Below are 27,544 nucleotides of genomic sequence, written 5' to 3' on the forward strand. Positions count from 1 at the left end.
ATTTCATATTTTACTTAATAAAACAAAACATACCTGTATACATACACATTCACTGATATTGAAGATGCAAGATGAAGAAAGCTACATGACATTGAATATACAGACAAAGAAAAGGAGTTCTGCCCAAACATCTCAACTTACATTTAAAGGTATGGAATTTCATTTCGTTTTTCAGTTGGTGTGAATTAACAGTGTAGTTTCCCATATTCTGTTCTATAGTGTTATTGGACTGTTTCATTATTTGGAGCTTTTCTTTCTGTATCTCTCTCTCTGTATCTCTCTCTGTATCTCTCTCTCCTTCTCTTTTAATAATAATAATGATTTTAAAATAACAAACACTCTAAGCATTTAAGGAATACCAATTGCAGGCACTCTACAGAGTGTTTTATCTATGTTTCTTCATTTACTCTTACAAAATTCCTATAAGATACTCTTGCTCCCATTTATCAATGTGGAACTAACACTTGTATTATTTCGTCTGCCATAATTTCTTAAGGACATTCTCTGAGGAAATATGTGCATTCAATTAAAATTAACAATTTCAAATTAGTGAATATTTGGTGCCATTCATGTCCTTATCACTCATAGAATATGGTGTTTTAATGCTTTTTTTTTTTTTTTTTTTTTTGAGGCAGAGTTTCACTACTCTGCCCAGGCTGCAGTGCAATGGCAAGATCTCAGCTCACTGCAATCTCTGCCTTCTGGGTTCAAGCAATTCTCCTGCCTCAGCCTCCCTAGTAGATGGGATAACAGGCACCCACCACCATGCCTGGCTAATTTTTTGTACTTTTCGTAGAGATGGGGTTTCACCATGTTGGCCAGGCTGGTTTCAAACTCCTGACCTCAGATGATCCACCTACCTTGGCCTCCCAAAGTACTGGGATTACAGGTGTGAGCCACTGTGACTGGCCTTTAATACTAATTTTTATTTTAGCTTCTCAAAAGCTTTAAAATATGTTATTCACCTGGTTAACTCAAAATAAAGTTTATCAGTCAGCAACCAACATTTAAATTTACTACTTCAAGCATACCTTCCAGACATAGTGCAACTCTATCATGCCACCTTAATGTGATATTGCAAAAGAGATAAGCAGACATTAAAGACACAAATAATCATAGTTGTAGAGACTGTCTGTTCTGTTCTATTGCTTTCTAAATGTTTCTCTTTTGATAATTTCACCCATGAAAATATTACTTGTCTCTGGAGTCCTTCTGCAAGTAACATCCATCACTGATATCTTAGAGTTACATATGTGCTATGTATACAAAAACTTACTGCTTCTTTCTTGTGAATTTTTACAGATTCCCATATTTTCAAGTCTTTCTTTCCTATACTCAATTTTCATTTTGTTTTTGGAAACTAGAGATATTAAACCTGAAAGACTACAAAATGTATTGACTTCTCTGAAGACTTTTTTCCACACTCTGTTCATAAATGTCTCTTTGAAGCAAAAATGTGCATATTTTTAAAATTTTTAAATTTTATTTATTAAAATTTCAAAAGTTTAAAAAATATAGTAAGATACTTTCAGAGAAATTCACCTGGAATAAATTCAGCTCCCTTAATAAGATTGTATCATTTTGTATTTCTGTCTTCTCAGTGTTTACTTAGCTATTCTCACTCCTGTTCTTCCAAATAACTTTATAATACGTTATTCAGGTTCACTCACTACAAACAAAAGAAATAAAACAACTTGATGTAGCTTTTACATCTAAATTACTTCCTAGTTTGTCATTTAACTTAGGGAGAATTTATCTTTATGACACTTACTTTTCTTATGCAACAACATGATCAAATGACCAGGAACAGCGCCTGCGCGGTGGGTGTGATCCGGGCACTTAGGGCAGGATGAATGCTGCTTTCCAAGATGGCGACGGAGGGAGGAGGGAAGGAGATGAACGAGATTAAGACCCAATTCACTACCCGGGAAGGTCTGTACAAGCTGCTGCCGCACTCGCAGTACAGCCGGCCCAACCGGGTGCCCTTCAACTCGCAGGGATCCAACCCTGTCCGCGTCTCCTTCGTAAACCTCAACGACCAGTCTGGCAACGGCGACCGCCTCTGCTTCAATGTGGGCCGGGAGCTCTACTTCTATATCTACAAGGGGGTCCGCAAGGCTGCTGACTTGAGTAAACCAATAGATAAAAGGATATACAAAGGAACACGGCCTACTTGTCATGACTTCAACCACCTAACAGCCACAGCAGAAAGTGTCTCTCTCCTAGTGGGCTTTTCTGCAGGCCAAGTCCAGCTTATAGACCCAATCAAAAAAGAAACTAGCAAACTTTTTAATAAGGAAAGACTAATAGACAAGTCACGAGTTACCTGTGTCAAATGGGTTCCCGGTTCGGAAAGCCTTTTCCTAGTAGCCCACTCGAGTGGGAACATGTACTCATATAACGTGGAGCACACTTGTGGCACCACAGCCCCCCACTACCAGCTTCTGAAGCAGGGAGAGAGCTTTGCCGTGCATACTTGCAAGAGCAAATCCACGAGGAACCCTCTCCTTAAGTGGACGGTGGGCGAGGGGGCCCTCAACGAGTTTGCTTTCTCCCCAGATGGCAAGTTCTTAGCGTGTGTGAGCCAGGACGGGTTTCTGCGGGTGTTCAGCTTTGACTCAGTGGAGCTGCGCGGTACGATGAAAAGCTACTTTGGGGGCTTGCTGTGTGTTTGCTGGAGCCCGGATGGCAAGTACATCGTGACAGGTGGAGAGGATGACTTGGTGACAGTCTGGTCCTTTGTAGACTGCCAAGTAATAGCCAGAGGCCACGGGCACAAGTCCTGGGTCAGTGTCGCAGCGTTTGACCCCTATACCACTAGTGTAGAAGAAAGTGACCCTATGGAGTTTAGTGGCAGCGATGAGGACTTCCAAGACCTTCTTCATTTTGGCAAAGATCGAGCAAATAGTACACAGTCCAGGCTCTCCAAAGGGAACTCTACAGACAGCCGCCCTGTAAGTGTCACGTATCGATTTGGTTCCGTGGGCCAGGACACACAGCTGTGTTTATGGGACCTTACAGAAGATATCCTTTTCCCTCACCAACCCCTCTCAAGAGCAAGGACACACACAAATGTCATGAATGCCACGAGTCCTCCTGCTGGAAGCAATGGGAACAGCGTTACAACGCTCGGGAACTCTGTGCCCCCTCTTCTGCCACGGCCCAACAGCCTTCCACATTCAGCAGTCTCAAATGCTGGCAGCAAAAGCAGTGTCATGGACGGGGCCATTGCTTCTGGGGTCAGCAAATTTGCAACACTTTCACTACATGACCGGGAGAGGCACCACGAGAAAAATCACAAGCGAAATCATAGCATGGGACACATTTCTAGCAAGAGCAGTGACAAACTGAATCTAGTTACCAAAACCAAAACGGACCCTGCTAAAACTTTGGGAACGCCCCTGTGTCCCCGAATGGAAGACGTTCCCTTGTTAGAGCCACTGACATGTGAAAAGATAGCACATGAAAGACTGTATAGTCACTGCTTGTCAGGAGGGATTTATTTGCACATGGGGAAGGCCTGGTAAAGTGGTAAGTTTTAATCCTTAATGCTGCACCAGATCTAGAACTTGAATAGGTAATGACTTTTTTTGTGTGGGAGGGGCAGGGTGTACAATGAATGTGAATTACACTTCTTACTCTTTTTTTTTTTTTTTTTTTTTTTTTGAGACGGAGTCTCGCTCTTGTTACCCAGGCTGGAGTGCAATGGCGCGATCTCGGCTCACCGCAACCTCCTGGGTTCAGGCAATTCTCCTGCCTCAGCCTCCTGAGTAGCTGGGATTACAGGCACGCGCCACCGTGCCCAGCTAATTTTTTTGTATTAGTAGAGACGGGGTTTCACAATGTTGACCAGGATGGTCTCGATCTCTCGACCTCGTGATCCACCCGCCTCGGCCTCCCAAAGTGCTGGGATTACAGGCTTGAGCCACCGCGCCCGGCCCACTTCTTACTCTTAATGTAAATCTAAATGCATCAGAGCCATAATTTTGGATAGTGCATGCCATGTAATTCTGAATCATTTGATAATTTACCTTAGAGCATTTAAAAAAATATAATCAAAGTAATTGCCAGCCAAGTCAGTCATCCTCCTGGGAGTATATAGAGTCCCAAGGTTAGCGTTCCTGTATTAGACTATTTCTATTTTAGGGAAATCATGACAGTGTGGGGAAACAATGACTTTAAAATGCTAAAATTACAATTTATGCTTTAACTGGAATATTTTTGCGTAATTACTTAATTAGAATATTGTACACCTGATCAGTGTGTGTTCAGCACAGATGGCCATGAATTGTCATTTATAGTCCAATTTTTTATCTTAATCACAAAATGTTTAGCAATCTATGAAATTTAACCTTAGGAACAAAACGTTTAGCAGGGTTGATAGATATTATTTTTACATTGTTCTGGCAATCCACAGAAAGAGAAGAGCCTTAATTTTTAAAACCCATTTTAGTCATTTTATGACAATTAAAGTTGTTTAATAAACATCTTTTTTCAAAGAAAAAAAAAGAACATGATCAAATTAATGTTATTAAGTTTTTGGTCAGTTTTCTTTTTTCTTCTGTACTGGCTTAGAGCACATGTCGAGTTTCTGTCTAGTTTTCTTTCTTTTTGTTTGTTTGTTTATTAACTATCTATAAGTATGGATTTCTTTTATCTATGTTTTCACAGTGGTTGCTGGATTTTATAGGACACTGATTTTAGTGTGTTATTTTCATAAATGCAGCTACTATTTTTTTATTCCTGGAATTATGGTTTTTTTTTCAACTGATTCTTTAGGTTTTACCATATCTGTACTCACATTATCTTCAAATAGTTTTACCTTGTTTTTATAATATTTCTACCTGTAATTAGAACATTTTTTCTTCATTAAATTATATATTACCTCTTCATATTAAAAAGTAGTGGAGATTTGAGGTATCTTTCTTTTTCTGGACTTCAGCAGAAAAGCTTCTTTCAGTTGTCTCAATTGAATAAGACGTTAGCTTCATTACACATAAAACTATTATGTTGAACAAGTATTTATTAATTCCTCTTTTTTAACATAAAGGTAGACAATTTTATCAATTTCATTTTTTTTTTCATTTTTCTTTTATTGTACTTTAGGTTCTGGGGTACATATGCAGATCTTGCAGGATTGTTGCATAGGTACACACATGGCAAGGTGGTTTACCACCTTCATCCCCCCATCACCTATATCTGGTATTTCTCCCCACGTTATCCCTCCCCACCCTCCCCACTCCACACTCTCCCTCCCCTAGCCTCCACAGCTGACCACAGTGTGTGATGATCCCCTCCCTGTGTCCGTGTGTTCTCATTGTTCAATATCCACCTGTGAGTGTGAAGATGCAGTGTTTGGTTTTCTGTTCTTGTGTCAGTTTGCTGAGAATGACAGTTTCCAGATTCATCCATGTCCCTACGAAGGACACAAACTCATCATTTTTATGGCTGTATACTATTCCATGGTGTATATGTGCCACATTTTCTTTATTCAGTCTATCGCTGATGGACATTTGGGTTGGTTCCAAGTCTTTACTATTGTAAACAGTGCCTCAATGAACATACGTGTGCATGTGTCTTTATAATAGAACAATTTATAATTCTTTGGGTATATACGCAGTAATAGGATTGCTGGGTCAAATGGAATTTCTATTTCTAGGTCCTTGAGGAATCACCACACTGTCTTCCACAGTGGTTGAAATAATTTACACTCCCACCAACAGTGTAAAATTGTTCCTATTTCTCCACATCCTCTCCACATCTGTTGTCTCCAGATATTTTAGTGATTGCCATTCTAACTGGTGTGAGATGGTATCTCCATGTGGTTTTGATTTGCATTTCTCTAATGACCGGTGATGATGAGCATTTTTTTCATATGTTTGTTGGCCTTATATATGTATTCTTTTGAAAAGTGTCTGTTCCTATCCTCCACCCACTTTTGAATGGGTTTTTTTTTTTTTTCCTTGTAAATCTGTTTTAGTTCTTTGTAGATTCTGGATATTAGCCCTTTGTGAGATTAGTAGATTGCAAAATTTTTTTCCCATTCTGTTGGTTGCCAGTTCACTGTAGTGATTGTTTCTTTTGCTGTGCAGAAGCTCTGGAATTTAGTTAGATCCCATTTGTCTATTTTGGCTTCTGTTGCCATTGCTTTTGGTGTTTTAGCCATGAAGTCCTTGCTTATGCCTATGTCCTGAATAGTTTTGCCCAGGTTTCCTTCTAAGGTTTTTATGGTGTTAGATCTTATGTTTAGATCTTTAATCCATCAGGAGTTAATTTTAGTGTAGGGTGTCAGAAAGGGGTACAGTTTCTGCTTTCTGCACGTGGCTAGCCAGTTTTCCCAACACCATGTATTGAACAGGGAATCCTTTCCCCATTGCTTGTTTTTGTCAGGATTGTCAAAGATCAGGTGATTGTAAATGTGTGGTGTTGCTTCTGAGGCCTCTGTTCTGTCCATTGGTCTATGTCTCCGTTTTGATACCAGTACCATGATGGTTTGATTACTGCAGCCTTGTAATATAGTTTGAATTTGGGCAGCATGATGCCTCCATCCTAGTTCTTTCTTTTAAGATTGTTTTGGCTATGCAGGCTCCCTTTTGGTTCCATATGAAGTTTGAAGTGGTTTTTTCCAGTTCTGTAAAGAGGGTCATTGGTAGCTTGATGGGGATAGCACTGAAACTATAAATTACTTTGGACAGTATGGCCATTTTCATGATATTGATTCTTCCCAACCATGAGCATGGAATGTTTTTCCATCTGTTTGTGTCCTCTCTTATTTCATTGAGCAGTGGTTTGTAGTTCTCCTTGAATAGGTCCTTTACATCCTTTGTTAATTGTATTCCTAGGTATTTTATTCTCTTTGTAGCAATTGTGAATGGTAGTTCATTCTTGATTTGACTCTCTTTAAGTCTGTTGTTGGTGTAGGAATGCTTGTGATTTCTGCACATTGATTTTGTATCCTGAGAGTTTGCTCAAGTTGCTTACCAGTTTCAGGAGATTTTGGGCTGAGATGATGGGGTCTTCTAGGTATACAGTCATGTTGTCTGCAAATAGAGACAATTTGACTTCATCTTTTCCTAACTGAATACTCTTTATTTCTTTTTCTTGCCTTATTGCTCTGACTAGAACTTCCAATACTATATTGAATAGGAGTGGTGAGAGAGGGCATCCTTGTCTAGTGCCAGATTTCAAAGGAATGCTTCCAGTTTTGGCCCATTCAGTATGATATTGGCTGTGGGTTTGTCATAAATAGCTTTTATTATTTTGTGATACATTCCATTGATACCTAGTTTATTGAGAGTTTTTAGCATAAAGTGCTGTCGAATTTTGTCGAAGGCCTTCTCTGCATCTATTGAGATAATCTTGTGGTTTTTGTCTTTGGTTCTGTTTATGTGATGGATTACATTGATTGACTTGTGTATGTTGAACCGGCCTTGTATCCCCGGGGTGAAGCATACTTCATCATGATGAATAAGCTTTTGATGTGCTGTTGCAATCAGTTTGCCAGTATTTTATTGAAGATTTTTGCATCTATGTTCATCATGGATATTGGCCTGTAGTTTTCTTTTCTTGTTGAGTCTTTGCTGGGGTTTGGTATCAGGATGATATTGGTTTCATAAAATGAGTTGGGGAGGATTCCCTCTTTTTGGATTATTTGGAATAGTTTCAGAATGTATGGTACTAGCTCCTCTTTGTACATCTGGTAGAATTCAGCTGTAAACCTGTCTGGACCTGGACTTTTTTTGATTGGTAGGCTCTTAATTGGTAGCCTCAACTTCAGCCCTTGTTATTGGTTTATTCAGGGTTTTGACTTCTTCCTGGTTTAGGCTTGAGAGGGTGCAAGTGTCAAGGAATTTGTTTATTTCTTCCAGATTTACTTGTTTGTGTGCATAGAGTTGTTTGTAGTAATCACTGATGGTAGTTTGCATTTCTGGGATTGCTGGTGATGTCCCCTTTATTGTTTTTCATTGCATCTATTTCATTCTTTTCTCTCTCTCTCTCTTTTTTTTTTTTATTAGTCTGGCTAGTGGTCTATCTATTTTGTTGATATTTTTAAAGAACCAGATCTTGGATTTGTTGATTTTTTTGAAGGATTTTTTGTGTCTCTATCTCCTTCAGTTCTGCTCTGATCTTAGTTATTTCTTGTCTTCTGCTAGCTTTTGAGTTTCTTTGATCTTGCCCCTCTAATTCTTTCAATTTTGATGATAGGGTGTCCATTTTGGATCTTTTCTTGTTCCTTATGTGGGCATTTATTGTTATGAATTTCCCTCTAGACACTGCTTTAAATGTGTCCCAGAGATTCTGGTATGTAATGTCTTCATTCTTGTTGGTTTCAAAGAACATCTTTATTTCTGCCTTCATTTCATTGTTTATCCAGTCAACATTCAGGAGCCATTTGTTCAGTTTCCATGAAGTTGTGCAGTTCTGAGTTAGTTTCTGAATCCTGAGCTCTAATTTGATTGCACTGTGGTCTGAGAGACTGTATGTTATGATTTCCATTCTTTTGCATTTGCTGAGGAGTGATTTACTTCCAATTATGTGGTCAATTTTAGAGTAGGTGTGATGTGGTGCTGAGAAGAATGTATATTCTTTGGATTTGGGGTTGAGAGTTCTGTAAATATCTATTAAGTTCCCTTGGTCCAGATCTGCTTTTAAGCCCTGGATTTCCTTGTTGATTTTTTTGTCTCATTGATCTGTCTAATATTGACAGTGGAGTGTTCAAGTCTCCCACTATTATTGGGTGGGAGTCTAAGTCTCCTTCTAGGTCATTAATGACTTGCATTATGTATCTGAGTGCTCCTGTACTGGGTGCATATATGTTTAGAATAGTTAGCTCTTGTTGTATTGATCCTTTTATCATTATGTAATGCCCTTCTTTGTCTCTTTTGATTTTTGTTGGTTTAAAGTCCATTTTATCTGAGACTAGGTTTGCCACCCCTGCTTTTTTTGCTCTCCATTTGCTTGGTAAATCTTCTTCCATCCCTTTATTTTGAGTCTATGTGTGTCTGCATGTGAGATGGGTCTCCCGAATACAGCACACCGATGGCTCTTGTCTTTTTATACAATTTGCCAGTCTGTGTCTTTTGATTGGGACATTTAGTCCATTTACATTTAATGTTAATATTGTTATCTGTGAATTTGATCCTGCCATTTTGTTACTGGTTGGTTGTTTTGACCTTTGGTTGGCATAATTTTTTCATTGCATCATTGGTCTTTACCATTTGGTTCTTTTTTGCAGTGGTTGGTACTGGGTTTTCTTTTCTGTGTTTAGTGCTTCCTTCAGGAGCTCTTTAGGGCAGGTCTGATATTGATGAAATCTTTCAGCAATCTCTTGTCCATAAATGATTTTATTTCTCCTTCACTTTTGAAGCTTAGTATGGATGGATATGAAATTCTGGGTTGAAAGTTCTTTTCTTTAAGGATGTTGAATATTGGCCTCCACTCTTCTGGCCTGTAGGGTTTCTGCCGAGAGATCTGCTGTGTGTCTGATGGGCTTCCCTTTGTGGGTGACCCGACCTCTCTCTCTCTGGCTGCTCTTAGCATTTTTTCCTTCATTTCAACCCTGGTGAATCTCATGATTATTTGCCTTGGGGTTGCTCTTCTAGAGGAGTATCATTGTGGTGTTCTTTGTATTTCCTGTATTTGAATATTGGCCTGCCTTGCTAGGCTGGGGAAGTTCTCCTGGATAATATCCTGAAGAGTGTTTTCCAGCTTGGATTCATTCTCCCCATCTTCTTCCAGTACGCTGATCAAGCATAGATTAGGTCTTTCCACATAATCCCATATTTCTTGGAGGCTTTCTTCATTTATTTTCACTCTTTTTTCTCTTTGCTTGCCTTCCTATTTCATTGATTTGATCTTCAATCTCTGATATCCTTTCTTCTGCTTGACCTATTTGGCTATTGAAACTTGTGTATGCTTCATGAAGTTCTTGTGCTGTGTTTTTCAGCTCCATCAAGTCATTTATGTTCTTCACTAAGCTGGTTATTCTAGTTAGCATTTCATCAAATCTTTTTTTCAAGGTTTTTAGTTTCTTTGCATTGGGTTAGAACATGTTGCTTTAACTCAGAGAAGTTTGTTATTACCCACTTTCTGAAGCCTGCTTCTGTCAGTTCATCAAATTCATTCTCCATCCTGCTTTGTTCCCTTGCTGGTGAGGAGCTGTGATCTCGTGGTGGGGGAAGAGGCATTCTGGTTTTTGATGTTTTCATCCTTCTTGCGCTGGTTTCTTCCCATCTTGTTGGATTTATATAGGTTTGATCTCAGGTAGCTGCTTGGGGAGGCAGCCTTTCCTTTGTCTGCCTGCAGAGGTGCTGCTGGGCTGCCACGGATTCAGTGGAGCTGCTGTGTATATTTCCTGCATCTTATATTCGCTCAGGAAAATTAGGACAGCTTCTGCAATGGCAGCTGGCCTTCCCCCATGCTGAGCTCGTTCATTCCTGGTCACTCTCTAACTGATGTTCTGTATGCGAAACTCTGAAGTGAGTTTTTTAGCCTGCTGGGCTTTGTGGGTGGAGACCTGTCCTGCCATATGGCCTGTTTCTCTGGGCTCAGTTCCCCTTCTTTCTGGGTGGGTGAGTAGCTCTGTCCTACCGGCTTTTTGGCTTTCTCAATGTCAGCCAGTGCTTCCACCTAGATCTATGCTGACAGCCCCAGCACCAGCCAAAGTTGCTGTTCTGCCCTGTTCATGCAGCTTGCTGAGGATTTTCCACCCAGCAAAGATCTCCTGTTCTGTGGGTTGTAGAGGGCTTGGATGGAGCGCTGTGTCTGAACTGAAGTCCCAGAGGAGGAGATCCCCCAGTTCTCCAGTCCGTTGCTTGCACCACCTGGGTTGGGCAGTGCTCCAACTTGCCCTATTTGGTTTATACTCACTGTCCAACCAGACCCACAAAATGAACCTGGTACCCCATTTGGAATTGTGGACACCACTCAGCTTCTGCATCTCTCTCCCTGGGAGCTGTGTTTCAGAGCTGCCTCTTATTCAGCCATCTTGGGACCTCCCCCTCATTTTTTTATATCTTCTGAGGTGATGACAGATTTTTCTCTAACTTTTTCTAACTATTGAATAATCTTTATATTCCTAGAATAAACCAAACATGGTTATATTTTGGTTGTTGATAATGTACTTAACATTTTTTGTAGACATTCATAAGACTGATTTTGCTTTTTTATTTTATTATTTCTGGTTTTGAGTGGCAAAAAAGGCTTGTGTTTTAACCATTATAAGTTAAATTAAACCACTTCCTTACAAAAGAAACACAGGATAATGAAAATGTTATTTTCTCTGTTATTCAGAATCTTAATATGCCTCAAGAACATACTGTGAAGGTCACCCTGTAGTGCTTATGAGAAATAATTGAGTCCAAGTTGAATTTCAAATGCCTTCCATACTTTTTTTCCCTAATGTTTTCTGATAATTTTTTTAGTTTTAAAATAAATATATGGTATTTTTAACACACATTTGATTTCTTGGAATTTATTGCTTATCATGAATATATCAAAAATTCAAAAATAATCTGAGAAATGTGGAGTATTCTTTAAATAAATTGTTACATTTTATATTAATATTTTTGACAATGTTATAAAAAGAGAAAACCTGCAAACTATTTATCTAAAATATCATACTATAGGGTTCATCACATGCTTTCTTGACAGGGCTTGACAACCTCAAATGTAATTTCTCTGTTTTCTCAGGTTTAAAGGGTATTTAGAATATAAATTTCAGCATTAGTAATTCAATTTATTGAACAATAAGAATAATTTCAGTTATGATAAAGAATTCTTATCAATTACTGTGATAGATTTGCATAAATTATCTTTGATAAGGACAAAGTGTTTCACAAAGTATAGATATTACCTTATTCAGTATAACATAATTATTCATGTAATTTCATAAGTAAGTGCCCAGACCTAAATCCTCTGGAAGAGACTCTCTACTGTCTGTCCAATTATAGCAGTTTCTTCAATAATAGTCATTGAACTGGCACTCTTATCTTGAACCTGGCAGTGTAGGTATATGAAAAATAAAACAGTTCTTCTTAAAAGTTTACCGTGTAATAGGAAGATGAAATACTATTCATGGCTTAAGAAGGATTTTAGGTTTTTTTTAAATTAAAATAGCAGGATACCTGAAGCCATATGTAGTTCTCATTCATCCTTAGAAAATGAAAAAGACTGAAAGGATTTGTAAATATTATGTTAATTATTAATTAGAAAGTGTTTATTTGTGTGGATATACATGCATTATCTATAAATGAATGTGCATATACATGAGTGTGTGGGTCTGTGGTTGGAAAATTATTTGGTGTATAGATTAAAATTCTTTCTACCAGTTAATGTTAAATATTAGCAATTTCTTAAGATTTGATATATGTATCATAGCTTCTGACCATTCAGTGTTATCATTATTAAATAAATGTATATGTTTTTCTATTTACTTAGCCTTCATGCTTTTGATTGCCTAATAACCTTTGAAACCCAAAACTAATATTTTGTACAATCCTATTATTTCAATTGCTATTATATTACTTCTTGGAAACACTTTTCTAAACTAATTCATGTGATTAATGTCTCAGATTATTCAGTGATGTTGCACTGGTATAAAATCTTACTGGGAATATCTGGAACCATGAATGGTATTCTGGCTTTGACTTTGATTTCTCTGATCCTGTTCGGTAAGTTAGAAGATCCTAATTTCATAAAAATGTGAAAGATGTTTGCTTGTCTCTCACATATCTTTTTATACTCATTCATTCTTCATTACATTAACCAAGATTGAATTAGAAGCTGCTGCATGTAAAACTCTATTAGTACACCCCACAGTGCTTTATTAAATATGTAGTAAAATCAGGTAAGCATCTTGTTCTCAAGTTGCATTCAGTCTAATACGGAGAAAAGCGTGTGTGTGTGTGCGTGTGTGGTATTTGAAACCGTTATTCTGTGTTTCTTAGATACTTGTCATAGATACAATTTTACTGTTTTAAATATTTTAATACATTTTATCTAAGGTTGTATTTAGTTTGCATTTCCTTTTGGCCAACAAATATTTACTGAGCAACTATAACACTCTAAATATTATTACAAAGTCCCCAATTTTTTTAAAAAAATGAATAGCCAGAGTGAGGAATATATATTCTAGAGGGGGAAGCAGGTATTAAGTAATAATGGTACAATGTACCGAATACAGTATTGGAGGTTGCAGTTAAACATTAAGAAAGGATGAAAAGAGCCTATATACTTCCAAGAGAAGAAACGTTGCTTTATTCACTATTGTATTACCAGTTCATAGGAACGTGTCATAGAATAGATTCTCACCAAATATGTGTTGTATAAATAAATTTATTGTGTAATATTGTGAATTCTTTCCATCAGTAAACATAAAAATTTTAAAAAGATCCTAGTGACCCCTTTGATTATTTCTTGTTCCAATCATCAGAATAATTCCAATGAATGTGTCTCTGAGACATTCCATAGAGAAGATATTTACCTAATCTTAAAACAGTCCTGTATTCAAGTTTCTCAGGGAATATTGCTAAAATGCCAAAAAGGAAGTCATTCAAATGTCACCCAGTATGAGGATACTGGAGGCCTGAAAGTGAATAATGGCACAAGAAGAAATATAAGTAATAAGGATCTTTGTATTTTGAGATCTACAGACCAGACAGGTATGTCTCAGGCTTTGGCTTATCCTAATTTTAATCTTCTGAACTCTTTAAATGTGGTTTTTTTTTGAGACGGAGTTTCGCTCGTTACCCAGGCTGGAGTGCAATGGCGCGATCTCGGCTCACCGCAACCTCCTGGGTTCAGGCAATTCTCCTGCCTCAGCCTCCTGAGTAGCTGGGATTACAGACACGCACCACCATGCCCAGCTAATTTTTTGTATTTTTAGTAGAGACGGGGTTTCACCATGTTGACCAGGATGGTCTCGATCTCTGGACCTCATGATCCACCCGCCTCGGCCTCCCATAGTGCTGGGATTATAGGCATGAGCCACCGCGCCCGGCCCAAATGTGAAGTCTTATTGAACAGGTATGAAATAGATTAAACTAACAAGTAAAGATTTGGTATAAATCTACTTTTATTTTTTATACTTTAAGTTCCGGGGTACACGTGCAGAATGTTCAAGTTTGTTACACAAGTATGCACATGCCATGGTTGTTTGCTGCGTCCATTCCCCCGTCATCTACATTGGATATTTCTCCTACTGTTATCCCTCCCAAATTCCATATCTTTAAACTTGTTGCAGTGGGATAAGAATTCTAAAACAACCTAAGAAACAGGCTCTGCCCTCCAGGAGGTTAAAATCAAGTTGATACATATAAATACGGAAAGTTAGTTGTTATTGAAAAGCAGTATGTAAATAGCCATTCTTGTTTGTCACTTATTTATTCTTCTTTTTCTGAAGTACAAACTGGATAAAAGTCAACGTTTAAAAAATTATTTGTTATGATTTTAAACTTAGACTTTTAAGCTTAGAAATTCCAGTCATACAGAATTATTTTGAAAACATAACTTTCTATTTTTAAACATCTAAGTTTAACTTTTTAATACTTACCTCTGAGAATTTTGACATTTATTTTATTGTATGAGATAATATTTTATGACCATCCAGAGAAATGTATAATTATTATCAAAGGATTTTTTTCTAATCTGCTGGTTTGTATTGCTTCCTTTATAATATGTGAAAATTTGATATATTTTATCTTCTACTTATTGACACTCTCTTCACTTGACTTATACATATATAAGTCCCAAACCAAGTGGACTATTGTAGCTTTAACTCATATTTTATTGTCTCTCTATCTGTAATATCTGTCATTATGTTGGGTATCATTGCAATGATACCTTAGAAAAGGTAAGGCAGCTTTAGAGGTAAACATGGAATCATATACATGTCATTAAACATTAATTAAAGTAGGTATAAATACCGTATATTAGCTATAATGTATTTATTTCATATTGCTTATTTTTTAACTGAGGTACAATTCAAAATGTTGAACCTTTCAAAGTAAATAATTTTATGATGTTTAGAACATTCAAACATTGTGCAACTACTATGTTCATCTAGTTCAAAAACTTTTCCCAAAAAGAAACCTTTGGCCGCTCGCCTGGACCCGGATGGGAACCGCCGCCGCCCAGGACGGCGCGGAGGGGACGACCGCACATCTCGACCCAGGTGGGAGGCGGCGCGGGGCGAGCAGCGCAGCCGGGTCCCCTCGCGTCCGTGCCGGGAGCCCGGGCTCTCGCAGGGACTGTCTTGGCCTCCGGGATGCCGCAGGCCCGCAAGGCGCAGCCACTTGGGGGACCCGCCGCCCCTCCAGGGTCGCCACGGGCGTGGCCAGGCTTCCGCCCCAGCCGTTTCCTGGGCCGCAGAGGACGGCGAGGAGCCCCGGCCGTCTGGGCAGCAACCCCGCAGGGAGGCCAGGGCGAGAGGCTGAGCGTCCGGGTGGCGGTACCTGGGTGATGGAGTCCCCGAAGAGCAACACGCAAGGCCAGAGCAGGGCGCTTCCGCAGCGCACGGCCTCGCACAGCGCCATGGAACCGCAGGCCGGGCCGGGGCCGCCAGCTCGGCGAGGCGCCTGCGCAGTGGCCGCCCGTGGGTTGCCGAAGCCTGGCTGGTCGGGCACCTAGGCGGGCGCGACGCCCGTGGCCCCTTGGAGGCTGCCGGAAGCTCGGCCTCCGCGATCCTTCACCCACAGCGAGACTGTCCCCGGGGAGCCCGGAACCCGCGCCCCGCCGCGTGGGTCCCGGAAGGAAATCGGTTCGGAGGGGCCGCCCTAAGCCCACCCTGCGCTGGGCGGGCGCAGGTGCGTTCGGCAAAGGTCAGGAGTGTGACCGCAGGACGCGCGGCGGGCAGCGCTGCTGGCCCTCGGTGGGGCATGGGGCTGTTCCCATGGCCCCCCGGATGCTCCAGTTCCCCTGGAAGAGGTCGCGGGGTGCGCGCGCGGCCTTCCGCGCCGGGCGTTACTCTGGAGGGCCCGTAACACGCAGGAAGCAGGCGCTGCGGAAACCCTGGCTGTACCTCGTGGTTCTGCGAATGACGAGGGAAAACAGCTGCACGTTCCAAGCACCCAGCCAGCGGCTTCTCTTTTTCCCTGCCGTTGAATGGATGCGCAGACACGGAGCACGACTTATTTCCAAAGGATTCATCTGTTGAATAAAACGTGGTTGCAATGCAACGTTCTTACCTCAGCTGTGCAATGAAGTGCAGCGGCCGAGCTAAAAACGAGTTGGAAGGACGCCTTGAAACCACAGAGCTGTAGATGAATAACAGAAGGGCCTGGGGAGCCGGCGCAGAGGCGGATCCTGCTCCCTGGGGCGGGCAATGGACGCAGAGCATGACCTAATAGCTTGGATCACCTGGGCGATCTTTACAAACAAGATCCAACCAAGGGCCCTCACTCCAGCCCAATTAACTCACCTCCTGGTAGCAGGACTTGGACACAGGTGCATTTGTAATGCGCCCCACGTGATTCCCACGGGCAGCCCAGATTGAGAGCCCCTGCTAGAGCAAGCAAGGGTGGCTGCACTTCACCCTTCTCACAAGGCCTTCATTAAGGCCTTCGAGCAGCAAAGGCTTGAAGCCAGGTCTGTTCCAGGAATCAGCTGTAGGGGAGAAGATGGAGGTTGCTGCCGGAATTCAGAGGGGAAGAGTAGACTTGGACTTGAACAGCAGCAGTGGAGATCAAGACATGAAACATTCAAGTGCAACTTAGCATCCTTATGAACTCTAATTGGTTACCCCAGGGAGAGGGGTAGCCAGTAGCCATTGCTATCAGCAGATCTGGATGGTTGCAAGGGGAGCTGCACATATGCCTGGAAGAAGAATCTATAAATTCAAAAATAACGCGCAGTTTATTTAGCAGTTAGTTCTAGAATAATGGACAAATTAGTTGGCAATTTAGCAGTACTCAGGTTGTTGGAGCAAAGGTCATTTGACATCAAAAGTAAACAGGCTCCCTCAGAGAAACTAATGCGTTTTATTTTAAGTAACAGAAGTAGAATCAAGTATGTTTTTTAAAGTTTTAACACATACAGTCATAGGTTCTCAGTGAACTGGTGTCAGGGCCTCATACAGTCTCTGTGCAGCGAGTTCCACCATTTCTCGGAGGGATTCATCATCTTCACTTCCTTCTTCACATTCTACAGTCTGAAAATGAAGGCATAAATAAGACTTTAATTATTAGAATTAAGTCTATAATGATTATATGGAAGATAAATGAATGCTCTTTAAAAAACAATCATTTAAAAATTGGCCAGGTATGGTGGCATGTGCCTGTGGTCCCAGATACTCAAGAGAGGATCACTGAACTCGAGAGATTGAGGCTGCAGTGAGCTGACTGCGCCACTGCACTCCAGCCTGGGCGGCACAGCGAGCCCCAGCCTCAAAAAAAGAACAATCATCTGTGTGGGCAGAGGTCACGGTGGAACTGATTACCCTGAAACAGAACAGCTGCCCTACACACTTGTGGGCGTGCAGCTGGGGGCAGTGCTTCCTGACAGCACGATGATGGGCCGAATTAGTGATGATCTGAGGCAGAGGGAGAAAGACTGGGGAAAAGTCTAGTAAACTACATTTACATTAAAGCCCACATTTTGATCCAGTAAATGATACTCCAGGGAAGTTTGTGCCACACAAATTATTTGGCAAGGAATGGATGTGGCCATCCATCTACTCAACATTTGGTATTAAATTTGAGTTAAACTCACCAATAATCTACTTTTTTTTTTTTTTTTTTTTTGAGACGGAGTCTTACCCTGTTGCCCAGGCTGGAGTGCAATGGCACAATCTTGGCTCACTGCAACCTCCGCCTCTCAAGTTCAAGCAATTCTCCTGCTTCAGCCTCCTAAGCAGCTGGGATTATAGGCATGTGCCACCACACCCGGCTAATTTTTGCACTTTTAGTAGAGACGTGGTTTCACCATGTTGGCCAGTCTGGTCTCGAACTTGAGACCTCATGATCCGCCCTTTTCAGCCTCCCAAAGTGCTGGGATTACAGGCAAGAGCCACCTCGCCCGGCCGTTACTTCATTTTTATTAGACAGCAGTGATGTGATCTCAGCTCAATTCGACCTCTGCCTCCCAGATTCTCCTGCCTTAGTATCCCAAGTAGCTGGGACTACAGGTGCACCACCACGCCCAGCTAATTTTTGTATTTTTAGTATAAATGGGGTTTCACCATGTTGGCTAGGCTGGTCCCAAACTCTTGACCTCAGATGATCTGCCCACCTCGGCCTCCAAAAGTGTTGACATTACAGGCCTAACCCACTGCACCTGGGCCTTTTTTTTGAGCCGGAGTCTTGCTGTCGCCAGGGCTGGGTGCAATGGCGCAATCTTGGCTCACTACAAACTCCGCCTCCGGGATTCAAGCAATTCTCCTGCCTCAGCCTCCTGAGTAGCTGAGATTATAGAGGCGCACCACCACATCCAGCTAATTTGTTGTATTTTTAGTAGAGACGGATTTACTACGTTGGCCAGGCTTGTCTCGAACTCCTGACCTTGTGATCCGCTTACCTTGGCCTCCCAAAGTGCTGGGATTACAGGCATGAGCCACCATGCCTGTAGTTACTTCTTAAAGCTCAATTATAAAACACTATATATGTTTAAAAAATGTTTTTATCATACCATAAACATTCCCCATTAAAAACTTAGGAAAGAGGAAAACACCACCTCTGACCTAATGATAACTATGGTTACCATTTCAATGTAGTAACTGTCTAGACTTTTTATATATATCTATATTAAAAACAAAAATGGGATAATTTCTCATATGTGCCATCTTGTACTTATTTTCACTCAATGGTGTATATGGACAACTCTGCACATTAATAAACCTGCATCTTTTTTTGGTACAAAAAAAAAAAAAAGAAATCCTTTACATACCCACTTAGCAAATCACTCTCCATTTTCCCTCCCCTTAGCCTCTGACAACTACAAATCTTTCAGTCTGTATGGATTTACCTATTCTGGATTTTCATGTAATAGAATCACACAATATTTGGCCTTTGGCTTCTTTCACTTAGCATGATGTTTTTAAAGATCATCCACATTTTATTTCTTTTCATAGTTCAATAATAGTCCATTGTGTGTGTATAACTATAAATATACATATGTGTATATTTATATATCTACAAATATTTGTAGTTAGATGTATATCTGTAAATATAGATATGCACAATGTTCGTGTGTGCAGAGCTTAAAGGTCAGCCAGAGGTGAGATCTTAGGACCTTTTCAGGTAATTTCTGAGCATGCACTCAGCTCAGGGCTTGTGCCTGGACTTCCAGATTTTCAGGATTATGTAGGAGCTTTTCAAAGTCCTTATTCACTGAAACAGCTCCCCAGCTTTTCCCCTCATGTTTTTCAATTGGTCTATTGTTTGTTCCAACTGTTATACCTTGCCTCGGGTGGCAAAAACTAACACATTGGTCTTTGTTTCTACAAACATGCTTTGGTAGCCTCGTGGAAGATATCTAAGTCTTCTTTCTGGCAGTGATATCTACTGCTGAAACAATTCAAGAGTCCATTGATGCTCTGGATTTCATAGAAACTCACGAAGGACTCAGTTAAATGTTGTCTGTTAATTCTACAAATAACACCTCACCTGACTTAAATCAAAATTACTACTGATAGCAAGGCTACCTCTTTGCTAGGCCATACAAACCACCTACAGCCAGGCCCCTGCTTCAGGGTGAGCCCTGAGAACAAGAGCGTTTATACTGGACCCCAAAAGACAAGTGGGTCCCAGGTTGGATAATGTCTGGTAAATTGATCAAACAATTACAATACTTACTAGAGTTAGATGACAGCAATGGCAATCTTCTCCTTAGCTTCTGGAGGCAATCTTTCCTTCTGCCCCTGCCTCTATATCCATGAGTGGCAGGATCCTGCTCCCACACAGGGATATAGTGGGCATGAAAGCAGGCCTCTTCTAGTAGACATTCACTCTTTTACCACATTAATTGAGGTTGAGTTTCCGAACAATAAACAATTCTGACTGACTCTGTTAGACACACAGACCCAAATTCCCCTTTTTCCATAAGTCAAAGTGATTTTTCTGGTAGGTGACTAGCTTTGTGGGAAGGTAAATTAAAGGGACAATTCCCTGCTCAGATGTTAAAATTGGCCCCATTTTGCTGAAAGATGCTTTCATCATGGTTGTCCCCCAAGACTATTCCTTTACTCACCCTTGGAATGGACCTTCTCAATCAGCATGTGATCTCATGGAAAGCTTTCACACTATTGTCGGGCACCACATGGTGGAAAACCGTTAATCTTCCCACCAGTGTGAGTGGTAAATACTCCAAGATACCAAGCAAGGCAAAGCACTGCAAGATAGTGGTCTGTTATAGCTGACTTTGTCAAAGGAATTCTAGTCTTTACCATGTTGCTTTTTTTTTCTTTTGCTTTTTTTCTTTCTTTTTTTTAAATTGTACTTTAGGTTCTGGGGTACATGTGCAGATCATCCAGGATTGTTGCATATGTACACACATGGCAATGTGGTTTGCTGCCTTCATCCCCCCGTCACCTATATCTGGCATTTCTCCCCATGTTATCCCTCCCCAACCTCCCTACCCCCACACTGTCCCTCCCTTGGCTGCCCCCAACAGACCCCAGTGTGTGATCCTCCCCTCCCTGTGTCCCTGTGTTCTCATTGTTCAACATCCACCTGTGAGTGAGAACAACCATGTTGCTTTTTAACTTTCTGGTATGGCCTATGTTTTAAGCCACTACTAGAGAGTGAAGGCTAACTATAGACTACAGAGAAATAAGAAAAAATACTCCTTTTATTAGATCACCTCTATTGGATAATTGCTTTAATGAATGACCTTCAAAACAGCATGGGTAAATGGTTTAGGTACAGACTTAGCTAACATGTTCCATTTAGTAAAAATTTTGAAGGAGAATCAATCATGATTTGCCTTCACTTTTACTTGGTTGTTGCTATGGACAGAATTGTGCCCTCCCCCAAATTTATATGTTAAAACTCTAACCCCCAATGTGATGGCATTTGGAGACGGGGTCTTTAGGAGGTAATTAGGTTTAGATGATGTCAGGAGGATGTGTTTTACTCAGTTTGGGCTGCAGCAGCAAATTACCCTAAACTAGGTGGCTTATAAACAACAGATGTTTATTCCTCACAGTTCTAAAGACTGGAAGTCTGAGATCATGGTGCCAGCATGCTTGGGTTCTGGTGAGGGCTCTCTTCTCTGTTGCAGACTGCCAGCTTCTTATTGTAATCTCTCATGGCAGAGAGCAGAATGACTCAAGTTATCTCAGGACTCTTACGGGTACTAATCTCATTCTGATCCTCATCCATTCTTAGCTCCCAAATGCCCACCTCCTAATAACATCATATTGGGAGGTAGAATTTCAGCATATGAATTTGGGGGTATGCAAACATTCAGTTCGTAAAGTTTTACTTCCGACTTCAAAAATTCATGTCCTTTCACATGTTAAATGAAAAAGAAAACACACCAAAAGAGAAGGATATATTCGTAAATTTTGTATCAGATAGGGATACTTCATTCAGAGCATATAAAGAACGCTTATAACTCAAAAACAACCCAATTTAAGAATAAGCAAAGGACATGAACAGACATGTCTCACAAAAACACTGTACAAAAGGCCAATAAGCACTTGAAAAGATGTTTAATATGATTAGTCATTAGAGAAATGTGAAATCAAAATCATGGTGGAAAGCCAGTGCATACCCACCAGGATGGCTATAATCACACAAAAAGAGTAAGTGTTGGTGGGGATATGGAGAAATCACTCATATATTGCTGGTAGGAATGTAAAATTGTATAGTACTGTGGAAAACAGCTTGGCAGTTCCTCAAATTATCACATGACCCAACATTCAACTTTTAGGTATATATCCAATAAAATGGAAGACACATGTCTTTACAAAATTTTGCACATGAATATTTGTAGTAACAATATTCATAATAGCTGAAAGTGGAAGCAGCTCAGTTGTCCATCTGCTGATGAAGGGATAAACAAAATGCACCACATACATGTTATGTAATATTCTTACAGCCATAAAATAGAATGTAGTACTGATATATGCTACAACTTTTCTGAACCTTGAAGCATTGCGGTGAATGAATGAAAAACCCAGATACAAAAGGCCACATATTGTATGATTTCATTTACATGAAAAGTCTATCACAGTCAAATCCATAAAGCAGGCTAGTGGTTTCCAGGGCTGGGGGATTAGAAGAGGAAGAGTGACTGCTTCGTGCTTATATGTAATGAAAATGCTCTAGCATGAGATAGTAGTGATAGTTGTACAACACTGTGAGTGTGTTAAAAGCCACTGCATTTATACTTTAAAATGGCTAAAATAGTGAATTTTGTGCTACATGAAGAAAACTAATCTTGATAAAAAATAAATAATTTAAAAAGAGGGATTGTAATGAGCCATAAGTTAAAATAGTTATATTGATCTTTATGTATATTTTTATACATACCTCACTTTTTCTCAATACTATGCCAAAAAATCTCAATATTTTCCATTTAATTTAATTTAATTTTAATTTAGGAAAATCAAAGAACTTCATAATATTGCAGTTATAAAGAGGTTGAAAATAAAAAGGTTGAAAATAAATTATCACTCGATATTATTCAATCATTTAATTAATTATTTACTATTAAGAGGGAGAAGGGAATACACATACAAAACTACAGGGAGAGCAATTTTAAAACTCTGCCTTTCATTTGCATTTCTTCTAATGATCAGTGATGTTAACCACGATGAGGTACCAACTCGCACCAGTCAGAATGGCTATTACTAAAAGTCAAAAACATGCTAGTGAGGATGTGGAGAAAAAGGACTGTTTATACACTGTTGGTGGAGGTGTAAATTGGTTCAGCCCTTATGGAAGACTGTGTGGCAATTCCTCAAAGAAATACCTAAAGAAATACCATTAGACCCAACAATTCCATTACTGGGTATATGCACAAAGGAATGTAAATAATTGTATTATAAAGACACATGCATGTAGATGTTCATTGCAGCACTATTCTCTACAGAAAAAAACACAGAATCAACCTAAATTCCCATCAATAGTAGACTGGATAAAGAAAATGTTGTACATATACACCATGGAATACTATGCAGTCATAAAAAACGAGCATTTCCTTTCAGGAACATGGATGGAGCTGGAGGCTATTATACTTAACAAACTAATGCAGGAACAGAAAGCCAAATATCGCATGTTCTCACTTATAAGTGGGAGCTAAATGATGAGAACACATGGAGACAAAGAGGGAAACAACACACACTGGAGCCTACTTGAGGGTGGAGGGTGGGAGGAGGGAGAAGATCAAGAAAAATAACTAATGGGTACTGGCCATAATACCTGGATGTTGCAATAATCTGTACATAAAACACCTATGACACAAATTTACCTATGTATCAAACCTAAATGTGTACCCCTGAACTTAAAATAAACGTTTAAAAAACAACTTTGTGTGGATAAATTCTAAGTGATACAAATTATATTTTATCTAATATCTCAAACAGCATTAATGCAATATACATTTTAATTTGTTCATGCTATTCTAGTCAATATAATAGATCTTGGCATTAAAAATCCCATTATGTCTAGGTTTTCCTTCATCTCATTAAATTAATTGACTTAGTCCCCAAGGCTTATCATTTGTGTTTTGGCCATCTTTTGAGTCTGGACAATTTGCTATGCATAATTTTATTGTAGCTGGACTCTTGTTCATACAACATATAAGGATTGTTCTCACTGTCAATTTTCAGAGGTGCATATGTAATTTAATTTCATTTTGTTTTCTACATTTCTCTGTAGTACTATGCCCATCAGAATGGTTCAAATACCAAGGAAAGTGTTATTGGTTCTCTAATGAGATGAAAAGTTGGAGTGACAGTTATGTGTATTGTTTGGAAAGAAAATCTCATCTGCTAATCATACAGGACCAACTTGAAATGGTAACTGGCCAGTATTAGGGTTATGGCAATAGTCTTTTTGTAGTTAAAAATAGCTTTTCCTTAAATATCTTTCCATCTTTGCATTAAATCATCATTTACCTTATCGAGTTTTTGGCACCCTCTTAAAATTGGGCATGCCTCACTACTCATGCTAGATATGGCTTAAGTTCATATATTCAACTTGCAATTGTGTGTGTATGTAACATATATGTGATGTAATGTGTGTATAAGTAAGGTATGAATTGATTTTTATAAGAATCCCCATGCAGAGTGCTTTTTTTTTTTTTTTTTTGCAGTGAAATTTAAAATCTTCAGTGCCTCTGAACTGCTAAAATATTCTGCTCATTTAGTCCCTCATTGTCCACATTTCAGGCTTTTATACAGAAAAACCTAAGGCAATCAAACTACATATGGATCGGGCTTAACTTTTCCTCCTTGAAAATGACATGGACTTGGGTGGATGGTTCTCCGGTAGATCCAGAAATATGAGTCTTTCATAAAAGGCGATCTGATTTATTGTCTCTTGTAGAATATGTCTCCAGAATGCACCTCTAGGTCCACCAAATTCAACTCTGAAATAGTTCCTGGTACTACAGAATTTGAAAGAATGAAAGTAAATTTAGTATTTATAGGAGTAATGATGAATATTTTGATGTGGTTTTTAAAGATAAAGGATTTGAAAACAATAATGGTGATTTATGATTTTAAAATTTCTTACACTTTATATAGAAAAGTAGATTGTTGCAGTGTCTTTTCTTTTTTAGATGGAGTCTTGTACTGTCACCCAGGCTGGAGTGCAGTGGCACGATCTCAGCTCACTGCAACCTCTGCCTCCCGGGTTCAAGCAATTCTCTGCCTCAGCCTCCCAAGTAGCTGGGATTACAGGCACCCACCACTATGCCTAGCTAATTTTGTTGTATTTTTAGTAGAGACATGGTTTTACCACCTTGACCAGGCTGGTCTTGAACTCCCGACCTTGTGATCCACCCACCTCAGCCTCCCAAAGTGCTGGGATTATAGGCATGAGCCAACACACCCAGCCGCAGTCTCCTATTTTTAAAGTTCCTAACGTTTTCTTTAGCCAGCTTCAGTAATAAAATAAAACCAATGTGCAATTTTTGTGTTATGTAATGATCATAATGTTAAAATGCAAACAATAAATACAACATAGAACAAGATTATCCAAAAGTCTCTGAACAGATGCATGGAGTTAATGATTTTTAAAGTTCCATCAACATTTTTGTGTGCTTTATTTTATAATAAAATATTTAATTGAAAATATAAATAGTAAAACAGGTGAATTCAAAATCCTATTCCTACATTAGTAGGCAAGATAATGGTCCCCAAATGTCCACATTCTACTCCCAAAATGTTGTGAATATGTTATTTTATGTGGCGAAAGAACAGGTATGATTAAATGAAGACTCTTGAGATAGGGATAGTATGCTGAATTATCTGTGTGGTCCCAATTAAATCACAAGGGTCCCTAGAAGAGGGAGGAAGTAGAATTAGAGTCATATTGGGAGATATGAAGTGGAACACAGAATTCACATGATGTGAAAGCACCTCTGTGAGCCAAGGCATGCAGGTGGCCTCTGATTCCTCACTAGTGCACCCTGAAGGTGACTCTGCAGACACTTTGATTTTAGCCCTGTAGGGCAGTCTTGGACTTCTGATATTCATAAGTGTAAGATAATAAATTAGACTTGTTTTGGGCCACTAAGTTTGTAGTAATTTGTCATAGTAGTGATAGAAAAATAGCACATTATCGTAATCAACTTAATGGTGCTATTGTGTTGTTTTCCCCTTATTTCTATTTCATCATTAAATATCACATATTTTCTGAATGCACTAATTCATATAACAAGTGAATAAAAACATTATTTGAAATGAAGTATAAAATTATGGATGTGTGTCATCTGAGAGCAGAGTTGTGTCACTGAACACCATGAAGTTGACACACTCGGTTTCGTCCTCATGCCAAATCCATTCATCACTACCTTTAGGGTTGAGTTTTAACTCTAGATCATGCCTAGAAATTTTTGCCCACAATGTTTTCAATACAGAATTTAAATCTAAACTTGGACAAAGTGTATTTTCTAATGTGAAAATTCAGCACTTGTCCTTATCAATTTGGAAGCTTTGAAGATCATGCACACCTTTTCCAAGTTTCTTTCTTGAACTTTTTCCACAGGTCAAACAAATTTATCACAGAATATATCATTAACACTAAATTATTTTATAGATAACTTTGTTAACATTTTTAATATGTTACATTATAAGTAAACAATGCAATAAATATGCGATTTATTATTTAGGTCATACATAGGTCGATTTGTATATTGAATTATTTACAAACATCGATTCATATAACCGCTGTAACAATATCATGAAGTATTATTATCATCCTTATACAATCAGATATGAGAAGGCAAAAGAGGTTGTTAAGTGGGCTGTCCAAATGGAGTTAATCTTATTTTTTTTTTTTTGAGACGGAGTTTCACTCTTGTTACCCAGGCTGGAGTGCAATGGCACGATCTCGGCTCACCGCAACCTCTGCCTCCTGGGTTCAGGCAATTCTCCTGTCTCAGCCTCCTGAGTAGCTGGGATTACAGGCACGCGCCACCATGCCCAGCTAATTTTTTGTATTTTTAGTAGAGATGGGGTTTCACCATGTTGACCAGGATGGTCTCGATCTCTTGACCTCGTGATCCACCTGCCTCGGCCTCCCAAAGTGCTGGTATTACAGCCGTGAGCCACCGCACCCGGCCAATCTTATTTTTTAATCTAACTGAACCATGTGGGCCAAGAAAAGGAATAATCGAACGGGAATGTGGAGAGAAATTTGTAAAAATGCTTTAAAATTTTGAATTACTTTTTTATTTAAAAGAGGATATTAGCAGAAGACACAAATGGATGTCTTCAGCAACAATGATCAACAAAGTGTTTATTTTCTCTTCTCCAGATTCTTCATAAAGGGACCAGCTAAGGAAAACAGCTGTGCTGCCATTAAGGCAAGGAAAATTTACTCTGAAACCTGCAGCAGTGTTTTCAAATGGATTTGCCAGTATTAGAGTCTGACAAAATTCATAGTGAAATAATCAATGATTACTATTTTTGGCCTATTAGTTTCTAATATTAATTTCCAGGTGTAACATTTTAAAGTGCAGTTAAATGCAAAAATCTCTTCTCCCTTCTCCCTCCATCATCGACATTAGTCTAACCTCAGAGTAACCCCTGTTAACAAATTAAAATGTACCCTTCAAAATTTTTACTTGATAGTATAAACCAATATGACTTCATGTAATTATATCCAGGATATCTATTCATTGTTTATTTTATGCCGAATGTGATCAAATGATGCCTATTTTTCCTGTATCTTGGGTTTTAAAATTCTTAATAATGTCCCAAGCAAAATTTCTTATATTTCTAAGGGTTGAATTATAATGTGGATTTATACATTTCTTACCCTTTTATCAAAGAGAAATTAATTTTGTTTCCTGGCTTATGCTACCCTGCACTCAGCTACAATAAACATTCTGAATATTTTCTTAAATAGTAGCACCTTTATTTCTATGATATAAA

The 27,544-nt window shown here is 39.3% G+C and overlaps 2 protein-coding genes across 7 annotated transcripts; both read left to right on the plus strand.

Annotated features, from left to right (window-relative positions):
• On the plus strand, positions 1-27,515 carry KLRF1 (killer cell lectin like receptor F1). 4 transcript variants are annotated; one of them, XM_012477036.2, is made up of 6 exons: positions 65-149; positions 12,573-12,671; positions 13,512-13,661; positions 23,820-23,959; positions 24,332-24,444; positions 26,925-27,033. In XM_012477036.2, exons 1-6 carry the CDS (start codon positions 65-67, stop codon positions 27,031-27,033), a joined length of 696 nt encoding a protein of 231 aa, XP_012332459.1. The 4 variants fall into 4 exon arrangements, with proteins under 4 accessions (XP_064227658.1, XP_012332461.1, XP_012332459.1 ...); XM_012477037.2 differs by lacking the exon at positions 13,512-13,661; XM_064371588.1 differs by lacking the exons at positions 23,820-23,959; positions 24,332-24,444 and having other exon boundaries at positions 1-149; positions 26,925-27,515.
• Positions 1,861-3,527, plus strand: LOC105734262 (WD repeat-containing protein 20). 3 transcript variants are annotated; one of them, XM_064371582.1, is made up of 2 exons: positions 1,861-2,130; positions 2,275-3,527. In XM_064371582.1, exons 1-2 carry the CDS (start codon positions 1,869-1,871, stop codon positions 3,525-3,527), a joined length of 1,515 nt encoding a protein of 504 aa, XP_064227652.1. In that variant the 5' UTR covers positions 1,861-1,868. The 3 variants fall into 3 exon arrangements, with proteins under 3 accessions (XP_064227652.1, XP_064227653.1, XP_021525020.2); XM_064371583.1 differs by having other exon boundaries at positions 1,861-2,117; positions 2,298-3,527; XM_021669345.2 differs by having other exon boundaries at positions 1,861-3,527.
• Positions 27,516-27,544: the final 29 nt, after the last annotated feature.

The sequence above is a fragment of the Aotus nancymaae genome, unplaced genomic scaffold, assembly GCF_030222135.1.
Source record: "Aotus nancymaae isolate 86718 unplaced genomic scaffold, 86718_ANA_hifiasm-v0.15.2.pri h1tg000141l, whole genome shotgun sequence".
NCBI classification, from domain to species: domain Eukaryota; kingdom Metazoa; phylum Chordata; class Mammalia; order Primates; family Aotidae; genus Aotus; species Aotus nancymaae.